The sequence below is a fragment of the Oncorhynchus mykiss genome, chromosome 7 (assembly GCF_057628025.1).
Source record: "Oncorhynchus mykiss isolate SJ-2025 chromosome 7, ASM5762802v1, whole genome shotgun sequence".
Classification (NCBI taxonomy): domain Eukaryota; kingdom Metazoa; phylum Chordata; class Actinopteri; order Salmoniformes; family Salmonidae; genus Oncorhynchus; species Oncorhynchus mykiss.
Genome location: NC_143028.1, coordinates 82,377,047 through 82,394,637, shown reverse-complemented (window position 1 = coordinate 82,394,637; position 17,591 = coordinate 82,377,047). Strand labels below are relative to the sequence as shown.

General features: G+C 42.8%; 1 protein-coding gene across 2 annotated transcripts in view; it reads left to right on the top strand.

Annotated features, from left to right (window-relative positions):
* The window catches only part of pxk (PX domain containing serine/threonine kinase), a 68,287-nt gene extending 51,424 nt beyond the window's left edge, over positions 1-16,863 (top strand). Inside the window, exons 15-18 of one of the 2 annotated variants that reach the window (XM_036984300.2) lie at positions 5,800-5,863; positions 6,921-6,980; positions 12,352-12,379; positions 13,454-16,863. In XM_036984300.2, coding sequence (XP_036840195.2) covers positions 5,800-5,863; positions 6,921-6,980; positions 12,352-12,368 — 141 coding nt within the window. In that variant the 3' untranslated portion in view covers positions 12,369-12,379; positions 13,454-16,863. The remainder of the gene's footprint in view (positions 1-5,799; positions 5,864-6,920; positions 6,981-12,351; positions 12,380-13,453) is intronic. The other variant, XM_036984298.2, reaches the window with a different exon arrangement.
* Positions 16,864-17,591: the final 728 nt, after the last annotated feature.

Here is a 17,591-nt window from a genome sequence, read left to right as displayed (position 1 = left end):
GACTCGGGCACACAGACTCGGGCACACAGACTCGGGCACACAGACTCGGGCACACAGACTCGGGCACACAGACTCGGGCACACAGACTCGGGCACACAGACTCGGGCACACAGACTCGGGCACACAGACTCGGGCACACAGACTCGGGCACACAGACTCGGGCACACAGACTCGGGCACACAGACTCGGGCACACAGACTCGGGCACACAGACTCGGGCACACAGACTCGGGCACACAGACTCGGGCACACAGACTCGGGCACACAGACTCGGGCACACAGACTCGGGCACACAGACTCGGGCACACAGACTCGGGCACACAGACTCGGGCACACAGACTCGGGCACACAGACTCGGGCACACAGACTCGGGCACACAGACTCGGGCACACAGACTCGGGCACACAGACTCGGGCACACAGACTCGGGCACACAGACTCGGGCACACAGACTCGGGCACACAGACTCGGGCACACAGACTCGGGCACACAGACTCGGGCACACAGACTCGGGCACACAGACTCGGGCACACAGACTCGGGCACACAGACTCGGGCACACAGACTCGGGCACACAGACTCGGGCACACAGACTCGGGCACACAGACTCGGGCACACAGACTCGGGCACACAGACTCGGGCACACAGACTCGGGCACACCGTCTCGGGCACTAGGGATGTAACGATCAGCGGTATAAAGTACTTTAAGTAATACTTTAAAGAACTGTTGTTGTTTTTTGGGGGTATTTGTACTTTACTATTTATATTTACTTCTACTTCACTAAATTCCTAAAGACAATAATGTACTTTTTACTCCTTACATTTTCCCCTGACACCCAAAAGTACTTGTTACATTTTGAATGCTTAGCAGGACAGGAAAATTGTCTAATTCACACATTTATCAAGAGAACATCCCTGGTCATCCCTACTACCTCTGGTCTGGTATTTTGTCATTATTTATTTTGTAATTATTTCATTTGACTTTTTTTTTTATTTAAAAGTGTTGGAGAGTACCCCTTAGGAATCCATTAATTGAAAAATCAAGAAAATCCTTTGCCTAATTTAAGGAATTTGAAATTATTTATACTTTACTTTTGATACTTAAGTACATTTAAAACCAAATACTTTTAAACTTTTACTCAAGTAAAAAAAAAAAACTTGAGTCGTTTTCTATGAAGGTACCTTTTGCTTTTTCCCAAGAATGACAATTGGGTGCTTTCAATTGGGTGCTTTTTTCCCAAGAATGACAATTGGGTGCTTTTTTCCCAAGAATGACAATTGGGTGCTTTTTTTCCCCAAGAATGACAATTGGGTGCTTTTTTTCCCCAAGAATGACAATTGGGTGCTTTTTTTCCCCAAGAATGACAATTGGGTGCTTTTTTTCCCCAAGAATGACAATTGGGTGCTTTTTTTCCCCAAGAATGACAATTGGGTGCTTTTTTTCCCCAAGAATGACAATTGGGTGCTTTTTTTCCCCAAGAATGACAATTGGGTGCTTTTTTCCCCAAGAATGACAATTGGGTGCTTTCAATTGGGTGCTTTTTTTCCCAAGAATGACAATTGGGTGCTTTTTTTCCCCAAGAATGACAATTGGGTGCTTTCAATTGGGTGCTTTTTTTTCCCAAGAATGACAATTGGGTGCTTTTTTCCCAAGAATGACAATTAGGTGCTTTTTTCCCAAGAATGACAATTGGGTGCTTTTTTTCCCCAAGAATGACAATTGGGTGCTTTTTTTCCCCAAGAATGACAATTGGGTGCTTTCAATTGGGTGCTTTTTTTCCCCAAGAATGACAATTGGGTGCTTTTTTCCCAAGAATGACAATTGGGGGCTTTCAATTGGGTGCTTTTTTCCCCAAGAATGACAATTGGGTGCTTTTTTCCCAAGAATGACAATTGGGTGCTTTTTTTCCCCAAGAATGACAATTGGGTGCTTTCAATTGGGTACTTTTTTTCCCCAAGAATGACAATTGGGTGCTTTTTTCCCAAGAATGACAATTAGGTGCTTTTTTCCCAAGAATGACAATTGGGTGCTTTTTTTCCCCAAGAATGACAATTGGGTGCTTTTTTTCCCCAAGAATGACAATTGGGTGCTTTCAATTGGGTGCTTTTTTTCCCCAAGAATGACAATTGGGTGCTTTTTTCCCAAGAATGACAATTGGGGGCTTTCAATTGGGTGCTTTTTTCCCCAAGAATGACAATTGGGTGCTTTTTTTCCCCAAGAATGACAATTGGGTGCTTTTTTTCCCCAAGAATGACAATTGGGTGCTTTTTTTTCCCCAAGAATGACAATTGGGTGCTTTTTTTTCCCCAAGAATGACAATTGGGTGCTTTTTTCCCCAAGAATGACAATTGGGTGCTTTTTTCCCAAGAATGACAATTGGGTGCTTTTTTCCCAAGAATGACAATTGGGTGCTTTTTTCCCAAGAATGACAATTGGGTGCTTTTTTTCCCAAGGATGACAATTGGGTGCTTTTTTCCCCAAGGATGACAATTGGGTGCTTTTTTCCCAAGAATGACAATTGGGTGCTTTTTCCCAAGAATGACAATTGGGTGCTTTTTCCCAAGAATGACAATTGGGTGCTTTTTCCCAAGAATGACAATTGGGTACTTTTTCCCAAGAATGACAATTGGGTGCTTTTTCCCCAAGAATGACAATTGGGTGCTTTTTCCCCAAGAATGACAATTGGGTGCTTTTTCCCCAAGAATGACAATTGGGTACTTTTTTCCCAAGAATGACAATTGGGTACTTTTTTCCCAAGAATGACAATTGGGTGCTTTTTCCCCAAGAATGACAATTGGGTGCTTTTTCCCCAAGAATGACAATTGGGTGCTTTTTCCCCAAGAATGACAATTGGGTGCTTTTTCCCCAAGAATGACAATTGGGTGCTTTTTCCCCAAGAATGAAAATGATCCACCGATACGCATCAGTTCCCGATTTCAAATGTTTAAGATACAAGTGCATTGGTCCGTGGACTCCAAACCAATCAAAATGTAACATGCATTGGTCCGTGGACTCCAAACCAATCAAAATGTAACATGCATTGGTCCGTGGACTCCAAACCAATCAAAATGTAACATGCATTGGTCCGTGGACTCCAAACCAATCAAAATGTAACATGCATTGGTCCGTGGACTCCAAACCAATCAAAATGTAACATGCATTGGTCCGTGGACTCCAAACCAATCAAAATGTAACATGCATTGGTCAGAAAATCACTTAACATTTTACGAATTGCCAGTTCACTGTTGAACATTGTGTTTTACCAGAATAAAAGTAAACTCGGGGAGACAACTCTCATCTGGCTATACCTGCTGATGGGGGCTTACAATTAGATTTTTATTTAGATAGTTCAGGTTCACCATCAGCAATAGTTTTCCTATGAACAGTCAGTGTATATGGGCATTTTTACATAAAGTAAATTTCATAACGAGGACAGCAATCATTTTTGTAAGGCACACTGCATGGCTCAACTAGGCAAGTCAGTTAAGAACAAATTCTTATTTTACTATGAATGCTTACCCCGGGCAAACCCTCTCCTAACCCGGATGACGCTGGGCCAATTGTGCGCCGCCCTATGGGACTCCCATTCACGGCCGGTTGTGATACAACCCGGGATCGAACCAGGGTCTGTAGTGGCGCCTCTAGCATTGAGATGCTGTGTCTTCGACCGCTGCTCTTTTCGGGAGCCCAACAGTCACTCTGTAATAACTTCCAAAACCATTTGATTTTGAGATCGAAGTGAAATCCAACGTTGTGCTATTTATATTCATTGGCTTTGTCATAGCACATTTGTTAACAATAAATATTAATTCATTACTGGCTCAAAAATGTAATCTGCATAAATGACTAGTTTATTAGTGGGGGATGGTGATTTCAGAACCAAAGTGGGGGGACAAAAAACATAGGCTCTAATCTGATAGTGGGGTGGTAGATGTCGTCTCCTTTATGGCTCTAATCTGATAGTGGTAGATGTCGAGTCTCCTTTATGGCTCTAATCTGATAGTGGTAGATGTCGAGTCTCCATTAAGGCTCTAATCTGATAGTGGTATATGTGTAGTCTCCTTTATGGCTCTAATCTGATAGTGGTAGTGGGGTGGTAGATGTCTAGTCTCCTTTATGGCTCTAATCTGATAGTGGTAGATGTCGAGTCTCCATTATGGCTCTAATCTGATAGTGGGGTGGTAGATGTCTAGTCTCCATTATGGCTCTAATCTGATAGTGGTATATGTATAGTCTCCATTAAGGCTCTAATCTGATCGTGGGGTGGTAGATGCCTAGTCTCCATTATGGCTCTGTGATAGTGGTAGATGTCTAGTCTCCTTTATGGCTATAATCTGATAGTGGTAGTGGGGTGGTAGATGTCTAGTCTCCTTTATGGCTTTAATCTGATAGTGGTAGATGTCTAGTCTCCATTATGGCTCTAATCTGGTAGTGGGGGGGTAGATGTCTAGTCTCCTTTATGGCTTTAATCTGATAGTGGTAGATGTCTAGTCTCCCTTATGGCTCTAATCTGATAGTGGTAGTGGGGGGGTAGATGTCCACTTTATGGCTCTAATCTGATAGTGGTAGTGGGGTGGTAGATAGTTGTAGTGGGGTGGTAGATGTCTCCTTTATGGCTCTATCTAATCTGATAGTGGTATATGTCTAGTCTCCATTATGGCTCTAATCTGATAGTGGTAAATGTCTAGTCTCCATTATGGCTCTAATCTGGTAGTGGGGGGGGGGGGGGGGTAGATGTCTTGTCTCCCTTATGGCTCTAATCTGATAGTGGTATTGGGGTAGTAGATGTCTCCCTTATGGCTCTAATCTGATAGTGGTAGTGGGGGGGTAGATAGTTGTAGTGGGGTGGTAGATGTCTCCATTATGGCTTTAATCTGATAGTGGTAGATGTTTAGTCTCCATTATGGCTCTATTCTGATAGTGGTAGTGGGGTGATAGATGTCTAGTCTCCATTATGGCTCTATTCTGATAGTGGTAGTGGGGGGGTAGATGTCTAGTCTCCATTATGGCTCTAATCTGATAGTGGTAGATGTCTAGTCTCCATTATGGCTCTTTTCTGATAGTGGTAGTGGGGTGGTAGACGTCTCCATTATGGCTCTAACCTGATAGTGGTAGTGGGGTGGTAGATGTCTAGCCTCCTTTATGGCTCTAATCTGATAGTGGGGTGGTAGATGTCTAGCCTCCTTTATGGCTCTAATCTGATAGTGGTAGTGGGGGGGTAGATAGTTGTAGTGGGGGGGGTAGATAGTTGTAGTGGGGGGGAAGATAGTTGTAGTGGGGGGGTAGATGTCTAGTCTCCATTATGGCTCTAATCTGATAGTTGTAGTGGGGGGGTAGATAGTTGTAGTGGGGGGGTAGATGTCTAGTCTCCATTATGGCTCTAGTCTGATAGTGGTAGTGGGGGGGGTAGATGTCTCCATTATGGCTCTAATCTGATAGTGGTAGTGGGGGGGTAGATGTCTAGTCTCCATTATTAACTTCCGGTTTCAACTGTATGTATGGTTCCTGTATGGTACCAGTCCATGTGTCTAGAAACGTATGGTACCAGTCCATGTATCTAGATACGTATGGTTCCTGTATGGTACCAGTCCATGTATCTAGATACGTATGGTACCAGTCCATGTATCTAGATACGTATGGTACCAGTCCATGTATCTAGATACGTATGGTACCAGTCCATGTATCTAGATACGTATTGAATCATCTTTAAAGGGAAAGAAGCAGATCCCTAGCACACACACACGATTCATTATCATTTTGTAGCAGAATTGTCATTGATAGAAATGTTTGTTTGTTTGTAGAAGTCCAGACAGTCGGCCTATGAGAACGAGGAGGATCTCTCTGTGAAGTACAACAACAACTCTGGTACGTCATCAGCACTATGGTTTAAATAGACCATTAATATACTCCTGCCGAGTGCTCAAACAAATGTATTAACTCTTTATTATAAGACTAAAACTGTGAACTGTGTTTTTCAATGTGGCTAAAGCATGCTCTAGTGGAGGCTGCAAGGTAATACCATGGTAAAGCTCGGCTCCCAACCCTGTTCCTGGAGAGATACCCTCCTGTAGGTTAACTCCAACCCTGTTCCTGGAGAGATACCCTCCTGTAGGTTAACTCCAACCCTGTTCCTGGAGAGATACCCTCCTGTAGGTTAACTCCAACCCTGTTCCTGGAGAGATACCCTCCTGTAGGTTAACTCCAACCCTGTTCCTGGAGAGATACCCTCCTGTAGGTTTTAACTCCAACCCTGTTCCTGGAGAGATACCCTCCTGTAGGTTAACTCCAACCCTGTTCCTGGAGAGATACCCTCCTGTAGGTTAACTCCAACCCTGTTCCTGGAGAGATACCCTCCTGTAGGTTTTAACTCCAACCCTGTTCCTGGAGAGATACCCTCCTGTAGGTTTTAACTCCAACCCTGTTCCTGGAGAGATGCCCTCCTGTAGGTTAACTCCAACCCTGTTCCTGGAGAGATGCCCTCCTGTAGGTTTTAACTCCAACCCTGTTCCTGGAGAGATACCCTCCTGTAGGTTTTAACTCCAACCCTTATTCTAGAACACCTGATTCTAAGAATTAACTGGTTGATAAACTGAATAAGGTTAGTTAAAACTGGGGTTGGAGTTGAAACCTACAGGAGGGTATCTCTCCAGGAACAGGGTTTGAGAGACCGCTGTCAGTAAATTACTTAGATAGTTGTATAGTACTATAGTTTAGGATTTTAATACTGGCATTAGAAAATGTCCATACACATGGATGACATAACAGCTTTGTTTACCCTGGCAACACCGACATGGCAACACCGACATGGCAACACCGACATGGCAACACCGACATGGCAACACCGACATGGCAATACTGTTTACAATGCAATGCTGGCTGACTGGCTGGCTAACTGATTAGATGTCTATCTTCCTGTCTTTAGGTTCAGGAGCCAGCTCCCCACCGACCTCTCCCTCCTCCCCCACCCCTCCTCACACTACAGGTAGGTACCAACTATATTACCATGAAGATGTTACTAAAAGTTGCATTAATCAGCCTGTTATGTTAAACAGTGTTTTCCACTAGCGCCGTCTGGAGGCTAATCAGCCTGTTATGTTAAACAGTGTTTTCCACTAGCGCCGTCTGGAGGCTAATCAGCCTGTTATGTTAAACAGTGTTTTCCACTAGCGCCGTCTGGAGGCTAATTAGCCTGTTATGTTAAACAGTGTTTTCCTCTAGCGCCGCCTGGAGGCTAATCAGCCTGTTATGTTAAACAGTGTTTTCCACTAGCGCCGTCTGGAGGCTAATCAGCCTGTTATGTTAAACAGTGTTTTCCACTAGCGCCGTCTGGCGGCTAATCAGCCTGTTATGTTAAACAGTGTTTTCCTCTAGCGCCGTCTGGAGGCTAATCAGCCTGTTATGTTAAACAATGTTTTCCTCTAGCGCCGTCTGGCGGCTAATCAGCCTGTTATGTTAAACAGTGTTTTCCTCTAGCGCCGTCTGGAGGCTAATCAGCCTGTTATGTTAAACAGTGTTTTCCACTAGCGCCGTCTGGAGGCTAATCAGCCTGTTATGTTAAACAGTGTTTTCCTCTAGCGCCGTCTGGAGGCTAATCAGCCTGTTATGTTAAACAGTGTTTTCCACTAGCGCCGTCTGGAGGCTAATCAGCCTGTTATGTTAAAGTGTTTTCCACTAGCGCAGAGAGCAAAAGCCAAAGCGAGAGGTTTCACTCTCACCAAAAATCTGTCCGATGCGTTTCTAGGAGCTTATTGTAGGCTATTTACTGGGTTTTAATTGACAACTAAAACAGCAAGTGTTGAGTAGTTTTATAAAAAAAGGTGTTGTATTTACTGACTAAAGTCGATCTACTATAAATCCGTTTGCCATTCAGAAATCATTCCAACGGGAATCATACAGTGAATCATACAGTGAATCATACAGTGAATCATACAGTGAATCATACAGTGAATCATACAGTGAATCATACATCAGAAAGTATTCACACCCCTTTGACATGTTCCTTGTTGTTGTTGTTGTTGTTGTTGTTACCAAGTGGGATTCAAATGGTTGACAAAAATAACAATTCATCCATCTACACAAAGTACTCTGTCAAAGTAGAAGAATTACAACTTTTGTTAAAAAATAAATAAAGATATATATTTAATTAAAATAAAACCCTAATATCTTGATTTAGATGATAAGTATTCAACCTCCAAAGTCAATTTACGTTAGAATCACCTTTGGCAGCCATGACAGCTGTGAGTCGTTCTGGGCAAGTCTCAGAGCTTTGCACAGTTGGATTGCACAAGATTAGCATTTTTTTATTCTTCAAGCGCTGTCAAATTGGTTGTTAATCATTGCTAGACAGCTTCCAGTTGGCTTATTCATCCCCCCTCCCATCCCCCTGTAACTATTCCCTAGGTTGTTGCTGTAAATGAGAATGTGTTCTCAGTCAACTTACCTGGTAAAATAAGGTTTTGGGGGAAAAAAAGAGCAATTTTCAGGTTTTCAAGCCAATTTCAGTCAAAACTGTAACTAAGCCTCTCAGGAACATTCTATTTTTTTCGGTAAGCAACTCCAGTGTAGAGTTGGCCTTGTGTTTTAGGTTATTGTCGTGCTGAAAGGTGAATTCATCTCCCAGTGTCTGGTGGAAAGCAGACTGAACCAGCTTGTCCTCTAGGATTTTTTGTGCTTAGCTCCATTCCCTTTCTTTTTATTTAAAAAACTCCCCAGTCCTTAACGATGACCAGCATACCCATAACACGATGCAGCCATGCTTGAAAATATGAAGTGGTACTCAGTGATGTGTTTTATTGGATTTGCCCCAAACATAATGATTTGTCTTCAGGACATAAAGGACATTTCTTCGCCAAATATTTTGCTGTTTTACTTTAGTGCCTTATTGCAAACAGGATGCATGTTCTGGAATATTTTTATTCTGTACAGGCTTCCTCCTTTTCACTCTGTCATTTAGGTTAATATTGTGGAGTAACTACAATGTTGTTGATCCCTCCTCAGTTTTCTCCTATCACAGCCATTAAACTCTGTCATTTAGGTTAGTATTGTGGAGTAACTACAATGTTGTTGATCCGTCCTCAGTTTTCTCCTATCACAGCCATTAAACGCTGTAACTGGTTTAAAGTCACCATTGGCCTCATGGTGAAATCCCTGAGTGGTTTCCTTCCTCTCCGGCAACTGAGTTAGGAAGGACGTCTGTATCTTTGTAGTGACTGGGTGTATTGATACACCATCCATAGTGTAATTAATAACTTCTATGGTAGATACCAGACCCTCAGGTTCACACAGACTATAACTCTATGGTAGATACCAGACCCTCAGGTTCAGACTATAACTCTATGGTAAATACCAGACCCTCAGGTTCACACAGACTATAACTCTATGGTAGATACCAGACCCTCAGGTTCAGACTATAACTCTATGGTAGATACCAGACCCTCAGGTTCAGACTATAACTCTATGGTAGATACCAGACCCTCAGGTTCATATACTATAACTCTATGGTAGATACCAGACCCTCAGGTTCAGACTATAACTCTATGGTAGATACCAGACCCTCAGGTTCAGACTATAACTCTATGGTAAATACCAGACCCTCAGGTTCACACAGACTATAACTCTATGGTAGATACCAGACCCTCAGGTTCACACCGACTATAACTCTATGGTAGATACCAGACCCTCAGGTTCATAGACCATAACTCTGGTAGATACCAGACCCTCAGGTTCATAGACTATAACTCTATGGTAGATACCAGACCCTCAGGTTCACACAGACTATAACTCTATGGTAGATACCAGGCCCTCAGGTTCACACAGACTAACTCTATGGTAGGTACCAGACCCTCAGGTTCACACAGACTAACTCTATGGTAGATACCAGACCCTCAGGTTCACATAGACTATAACTCTATGGTAGATACCAGACCCTCAGGTTCACACAGACTAACTCTATGGTAGGTACCAGACCCTCAGGTTCACACAGACTAACTCTATGGTAGATACCAGACCCTCAGGTTCACACAGACTATAACTCTATGGTAGATACCAGACCCTCAGGTTCACACAGACTATAACTCTATGGTAGATACCAGACCCTCAGGTTCAGACTATAACTCTATGGTAGATACCAGACCCTCAGGTTCATATACTATAACTCTATGGTAGATACCAGACCCTCAGGTTCAGACTATAACTCTATGGTAGATACCAGACCCTCAGGTTCAGACTATAACTCTATGGTAAATACCAGACCCTCAGGTTCACACAGACTATAACTCTATGGTAGATACCAGACCCTCAGGTTCACACCGACTATAACTCTATGGTAGATACCAGACCCTCAGGTTCATAGACTATAACTCTATGGTAGATACCAGACCCTCAGGTTCACACAGACTATAACTCTATGGTAGATACCAGACCCTCAGGTTCACACAGACTAACTCTATGGTAGGTACCAGACCCTCAGGTTCACACAGACTAACTCTATGGTAGATACCAGACCCTCAGGTTCACATAGACTATAACTCTATGGTAGATACCAGACCCTCAGGTTCACACAGACTATAACTCTATGGTAGATACCAGACCCTCAGGTTCATAGACCATAACTCTATGGTAGATACCAGACCCTCAGGTTCATAGACTATAACTCTATGGTAGATACCAGACCCTCAGGTTCATAGACTATAACTCTATGGTAGATACCAGACCCTCAGGTTCACACAGACTAACTCTATGGTAGGTACCAGACCCTCAGGTTCACACAGACTAACTCTATAGTAGGTACCAGACCCTCAGGTTCACACAGACTAACTCTATGGTAGATACCAGACCCTCAGGTTCACATAGACTATAACTCTATGGTAGATACCAGACCCTCAGGTTCATAGACTATAACTCTATGGTAGATACCAGACCCTCAGGTTCATATACTATAACTCTATGGTAGATACCAGACCCTCAGGTTCACATAGACTATAACTCTATGGTAGATACCAGACCCTCAGGTTCATAGACCATAACTCTATGGTAGATACCAGACCCTCAGGTTCATAGACTATAACTCTATGGTAGATACCAGACCCTCAGGTTCACACAGACTATAACTCTATGGTAGATACCAGACCCTCAGGTTCATAGACCATAACTCTATGGTAGATACCAGACCCTCAGGTTCATAGACCATAACTCTATGGTAGATACCAGACCCTCAGGTTCATAGACTATAACTCTATGGTAGATACCAGACCCTCAGGTTCATAGACTATAACTCTATGGTAGATACCAGACCCTCAGGTTCACACAGACTATAACTCTCTGGTAGATACCAGACCCTCAGGTTCACACAGACTAACTCTATGGTAGGTACCAGACCCTCAGGTTCACACAGACTAACTCTATGGTAGGTACCAGACCCTCAGGTTCACATAGACTATAACTCTATGGTAGATACCAGACCCTCAGGTTCATAGACTATAACTCTATGGTAGATACCAGACCCTCAGGTTCATAGACTATAACTCTATGGTAGATACCAGACCCTCAGGTTCATAGACTATAACTCTATGGTAGATACCAGACCCTCAGGTTCACACAGACTATAACTCTATGGTAAATACCAGACCCTCAGGTTCACACAGACTATAACTCTGGCAGTTTTGAAACCAATCAGCACCCTGCCCATTGATACTGATTTAAGTAATAGTTCCTCCACAGTGATGTGCATGAGGTCTATGTTGTGTTTGTTACCATGTCTTAGCACTGTTTTCCGTATGGTGGGGCTCCCCCTTGTGGTAAAACAGAGGCATTATAATAGATAGTCCATAGTATTAGGTTAGATTAAGCACTGGTAACAGAGGTTTCGATAGAGGCCGTTTTGAGACTTTAAAAAAAATATATATATATATATGATTTCATGCTGTCTTGAGTTCTATCAAAAAGTATGATCATGTTATTGCCTGTGATTTATAAGGAAGATTGTATACCATACTGTATATTAGACTAGTGAGACTATTTTAGTTTTTAGCTGGTGAACCTGACTGGTACTTGATTTTTTTTATTTGATTTTTTTATGATGTTGTCCTCATATCATCATGTGATTACTAGATGGACCATCTGAGTAGTTATTCTGGTCATACTTCAATGTTTTTTTCCCCCATCTTGTTTATATATATACTTTTCCATTCATTTTCCACTCAGCTAATCAGTAATCACACCATACTGTAAATAATGAACATTTTAGTGTTGATTAACAGTAGTGTTGATTGTACTCCTCAAGGTACTGTTGACCAATAACAGTGATTAATCTGCCTCTCTTTCCCTCCTCTTTTTGCTGTCTGTCTGCCAAGTAGAGCATGCACCATTTTGAACATGTGTGGGGTAAAGTAATTCAATAATGATTCCTATATGTGTTTTTTTAAAGCTGTAGTCGACCCTGAATCACAGCAAGTACACTACACTACAGTACTCTGTACCACTGTAGTTCGGCTTGTCTCCATAGTAGAAGTATGTAATGATACTGCTCAGAGCAAACCAGATGAAACTAATACTAAATGGAGAAACACACATTGTTTTTGCAGGATCCACATATCTTAATAATGGACATATTTTAGAGCTTTATACTATAGAATCTAGAACCTATTCTAGATGACAATCTTAACAGAGTAAATTACAAAATCCAACGTGATTTATATCAGTTTTATAATAGTGAGATGTCCGTTTTGGAACTGGCGCGGGGTGTCGTCCGTTTGAAAATGGGGCCGGGTGTCGTCCGTTTGAAAATGGGGCCGGGTGTCGTCCGTTTGAAAATGGGGCCGGGTGTCGTCCGTTTGAAAATGGGGCCGGGTGTCGTCCGTTTGAAAATGGGGCCGGGTGTCGTCCGTTTGAAAATGGGGCCGGGTGTCGTCCGTTTGAAAATGGGGCCGGGTGTCGTCCGTTTGAAAATGGGGCCGGGTGTCGTCCGTTTGAAAATGGGGCCGGGTGTCGTCCGTTAGAGAAGTTGAAAACACCTCACCATTTTCAAACACCAACCTTCAGATTTCTGCTCACTAAAACATCAAATATTAGTAGTTACAATTTTAATTAAAGATTTATATTTAATCTCCTGCATTGATTTGCCTTTGCTTGCTTGGTAAAAGGGTGTCTGCAACTTTAAAAGGTCACAATCTGCAATGATCAAAACATTAACGTTTATTCCTTTTTTTGGGGGGGGGATATTTATTTTCACCTTTGTCATTGATATTGTCCACCTCCCAACAAATTGTTTTGCTCAGATAACCCTTGCAGACTCAAACACTGCTTGAAGCTCAAGTGTAACATTGTAGATTGTGATCCCTGTGGTGGTGGTTTAATTGATGACATTGGAAACACTGTGTATTCTTATACATCAGACTACCATTCTTATACATCAGACTACCACTCAATGTTTTAACAGTTGATTTCTTGTTGATGCAGGAGTTGCACCACCTCCTCCTCCTCCTCCTCCTCTACCTCCTCCAAGTGATAACCCTGGCCAGTCCCACGCCCCTCCGCATCCTCCTCTCCCTGGGTCAGGTCCTCCTCCTGCCAACGGTGTGGGGCGTGGTGCCCTCCTCAGCTCCATCACGTCATTCAGTATAGGCAAACTGAAGAAAGCAGTGACCATCGACCGCAGCATCCAACACTCTGAAGAGGGCCGCTCTTCCTTCTCGTCCTGACCCTGTGGTCCCAGTCACCCCTAAAGGTTACCTGTCGTCCTGACCCTGTGGTCCCAGTCACCCCTAAAGGTTACCCGTCATCCTGACCCTGTGGTCCCAGTCACCCCTAAAGGTTACCTGTCGTCCTGACCCTGTGATCCCAGTCACCCCTAAAGTTTACCTCTCGTCCTGACCCTGTGGTCCCAGTCACCCCTAAAGGTTACCTGTCGTCCTGACCCTGTGGTCCCAGTCACCCCTAAAGGTTACCTGTCGTCCTGACCCTGTGATCCCAGTCACCCCTAAAGTTTACCTCTCGTCCTGACCCTGTGGTCCCAGTCACCCCTAAAGGTTACCTGTCGTCCTGACCCTGTGGTCCCAGTCACCCCTAAAGGTTACCTGTCGTCCTGACCCTGTGATCCCAGTCAACCCTAAAGGTTACCTGTCGTCCTGCGCAATCACATTTTTGGTCTTTCAGGTTTTTTTTGCTTCTAAATTTAGTTCCCGTCCGATGAGTTGACCCCCAGCCCCGCCCCTTAAGGTTTGAGGTAGGGGACGGGGCATCAACTCCTTTCCAATATGGCCGCCACGTTGGTTCTCCCTTTAGCACAAACATGACTGGTCAGTGGACTGTACAGGTGGTTTAAAGATGAGGTGGCATCAGCCTGGTGTCTATCTGGAAGACTGCAGTGAATTACTTTATGATTTCAGTGGAATGTCTTTCTTCTTATTTACAGCGAAGTGACTTGAATGAAACGTACAGGCCACTGTGAGAGAAGTGATTCAGAAAGCAAACACATGAACCACAGGTGTTTTAGAGGGACTGGGACTCTGACCTGACATCCAACAGCCATGTCATCACAGTGAGACGACTATGAAAGAACTGTCTGGGACTCTGACCTGACATCCACCAACCAACAGCCATGTCATCACAGTGAGACGACTCTGAAAGAACTGTCTGTGTCATCACAGTGAGACGACTCTGAAAGGACTGTCTGTGTCATCACAGTGAGACGACTATGAAAGAACTGTCTGTGTCATCACAGGGAGACAACTATGAAAGAACTGTCTGTGTCATCACAGTGAGACGACTATGAAAGAACTGTCTGTGTCATCACTGTGAGATGACTATGAAAGAACTGTCTGTGTCATCACAGTGAGATGACTATGAAAGAACTGTCTGTGTCATCACTGTGAGATGACTATGAAAGAACTGTGTCATCACAGTGAGACGACTATGAAATAACTGTATGTGTCATCACAGTGAGACGACTATGAAAGAACTGTGTCATCACAGTGAGACGACTATGAAAGAGCTGTGTCATCACAGTGAGACGACTATGAAAGAACTGTTGGTCTGTTATGTTTATTGTATCTATTATTTTTTTAGCTTTTTGTTTTCTTCTAATGAATGGAAGGAGATGTGATGCTGTTGGACTGTCTGTGTTGCTTATATCTATGTGCCACATTCATCTCTGTGCCTGCGTCAATATATGGCCTTGTGTCCCAAATGGCATCCCATTTCCTATATAGTGCACTACTTTAGTAGTAGTCCGCTATATTTATTTTTTATTTTTATTTTACCTTTATTTAACCAGGCAAGTCAGTTAAGAACAAATTCTTATTTTCAATGACGGCCTGGGAACAGTGGGTTAACTGCCTGTTCAGGGGCAGAACGACAGATTTGTACCTTGTCAGCTCGGGGGTTTGAACTCGCAACCTTCCGGTTACTAGTCCAACACTCTAACCACTAGGCTACCCTGCCGCCCCAAAGGGGATAGGGTGCCATTTTCAAATGCACAGATAGATACAAAAAAAATCAATGGACGTTGCAAGGATTAAAACCTCAGTTTACCCATGGCCGCTTGTTTAGTAAACGAGAACCACCAGAAATCTGTCATCATTCAGTATGCAAAGGATTAACCCAAATGATGACATGCTGTACTTAATGGTATTAATCAGTAACAGTATACAAATTAAGATTCAAATACCTTTTTTAAAAGATTGTTTTGCTTTTTCCTCTCCAAAATGGCAGTTTAAAGATGTTGAAGGATCGACTATTTCTCTGCTGCACTTGACTGAGGGGGAATGCTTTTCTCTACGATCCAGGATTGACACACTTTCTGTGAGCGGTTTACTGGGAGAATGTATCTAAAAAAAAAAAATCGATTCTGGTGTTTACAAGAAATTAATCCTAATCCTGAAATGAGTTAACTAGCTAATCTGTTATTGATCATCATAATCTGTACCTCTGCTACATCCAACCACTGTCAGAGGAACTGAAGGAACAGTACATCCTCAATCTGTCTGAAAAGCAAAGTTACAATCTGCAAAACTGTCTGAAGTGCTTTGTCTTGTCAACATTACAATATTAACTTGTTTTGAAGATTGATATATTGGCACATTCAGAACAATTACTAATTGGCTGCATTTGCACAGGTAGCCCAATTCTTATCTTTGGCCAATAATTGGTCTTTTGGCCAATCAGATCATATCCTTTGCCAATAATTGGGCAACAGATAAGAACTGGGCTGCCCGTGTAAACGCAACCATCGAGTTTCATTATCTCTGCTTATTGTTACCTTCTCTTTACATCACTAACAGAGTGGTGTGTCCTTGTATGTAACAATACCCAGAATACATTTCCCCTCATTATGTAATTTTATCCAATCTCTCACCTCTCTCTCTTTTCCAGTTCAGGGGGTCGTCTAAGCGAGGCTTCAGTATGACATTGTGTTTATTTGGCAGCCGTTTCTCCAATAAGAATGCTCCATGCTGCATAGTTTTATGTAATTAATAATGCTGTTAGTTTATAATTAAGTCTTTCTATCGTCGCTGCCTGCCAACCTTTCTGATTTGCACTGCTGAGTATGGAGTTTTCAAGTAAATACTATACCACCTTTTGGCAGTATGAATTAACAACTCGGTGACAGTAAAACAAAGATATTTTATGATTGAAGATGACTGCACTTTAAGATGAAGTTACTAACATTTTCCTAACCCTTTTTTGGGGTTGGGTTGGTGGGGGTTGTATGAAACCATATATTGTCCGTCTGCTGCATTAAAACATTAAAATTCATAACTGTTTGGGGTTTGTATGTTTGACCCTGCACAGCTGTGTCGGAAAAAAATATATACAATGTTATCTACATTGCCGTATTATACTTATTTTATTAAAATCATGGACTGAAATGTGTGGTTTGTTGAACTCGTTGCTATGTGTGTTTTTTTATTTTAGTGGATATAAAATGTATCGTACTGTCCGTAAAGTAACTTGACACCCCACCAGTCACGATCCCTAACTACAAACACATCACAGGACCTACGTCCCCTAGCAACCTTCACATGCACTTTCTGATGGCTAATGAGATTCTCTACTATATTGAGGACTACTGTATTAAAGCCTACTGTAAACTATGGTAATAAGGACTACTGTATTAAAGCCTACTGTAAACTACGATAAGTCTGACTAAAGCAACAAGGCGGCCAATGCGTGTTCCATTTGGGCCTCCTGAGTGGCGCATCGGTGGAGTTCGATTCCGAGCTGTAGCACAACCGGCTGTGATCGGGAGGCGCATAGGGCGATGCACAATTGGCCCAGCGTCATCCGGGTTAGGAGAGGGTTTGGCTGGGGTAGGCCGTCATTGTAAAAAGGATTTGTTCTTAACTGACTTACCTAGATAAATAAATGTTCAATAAAAAAAATGTTTTTAAACAATGTTGGAGTTAAACTTAGCACAGAACTGACAGGTTTGATGGCTTGTGTGTCCAACTATGTCATGTACATACATCTGTCTTAACATGGTTAGTGCTGTGACTTTTGTTTTGCGCCTTGCTATGTAAATACACGGTCAGTGTCATCACTAGTCTGGGCTATGGTAGCTACATCAGAAACTTAAGCATAGTAAATCTAAAGTGGC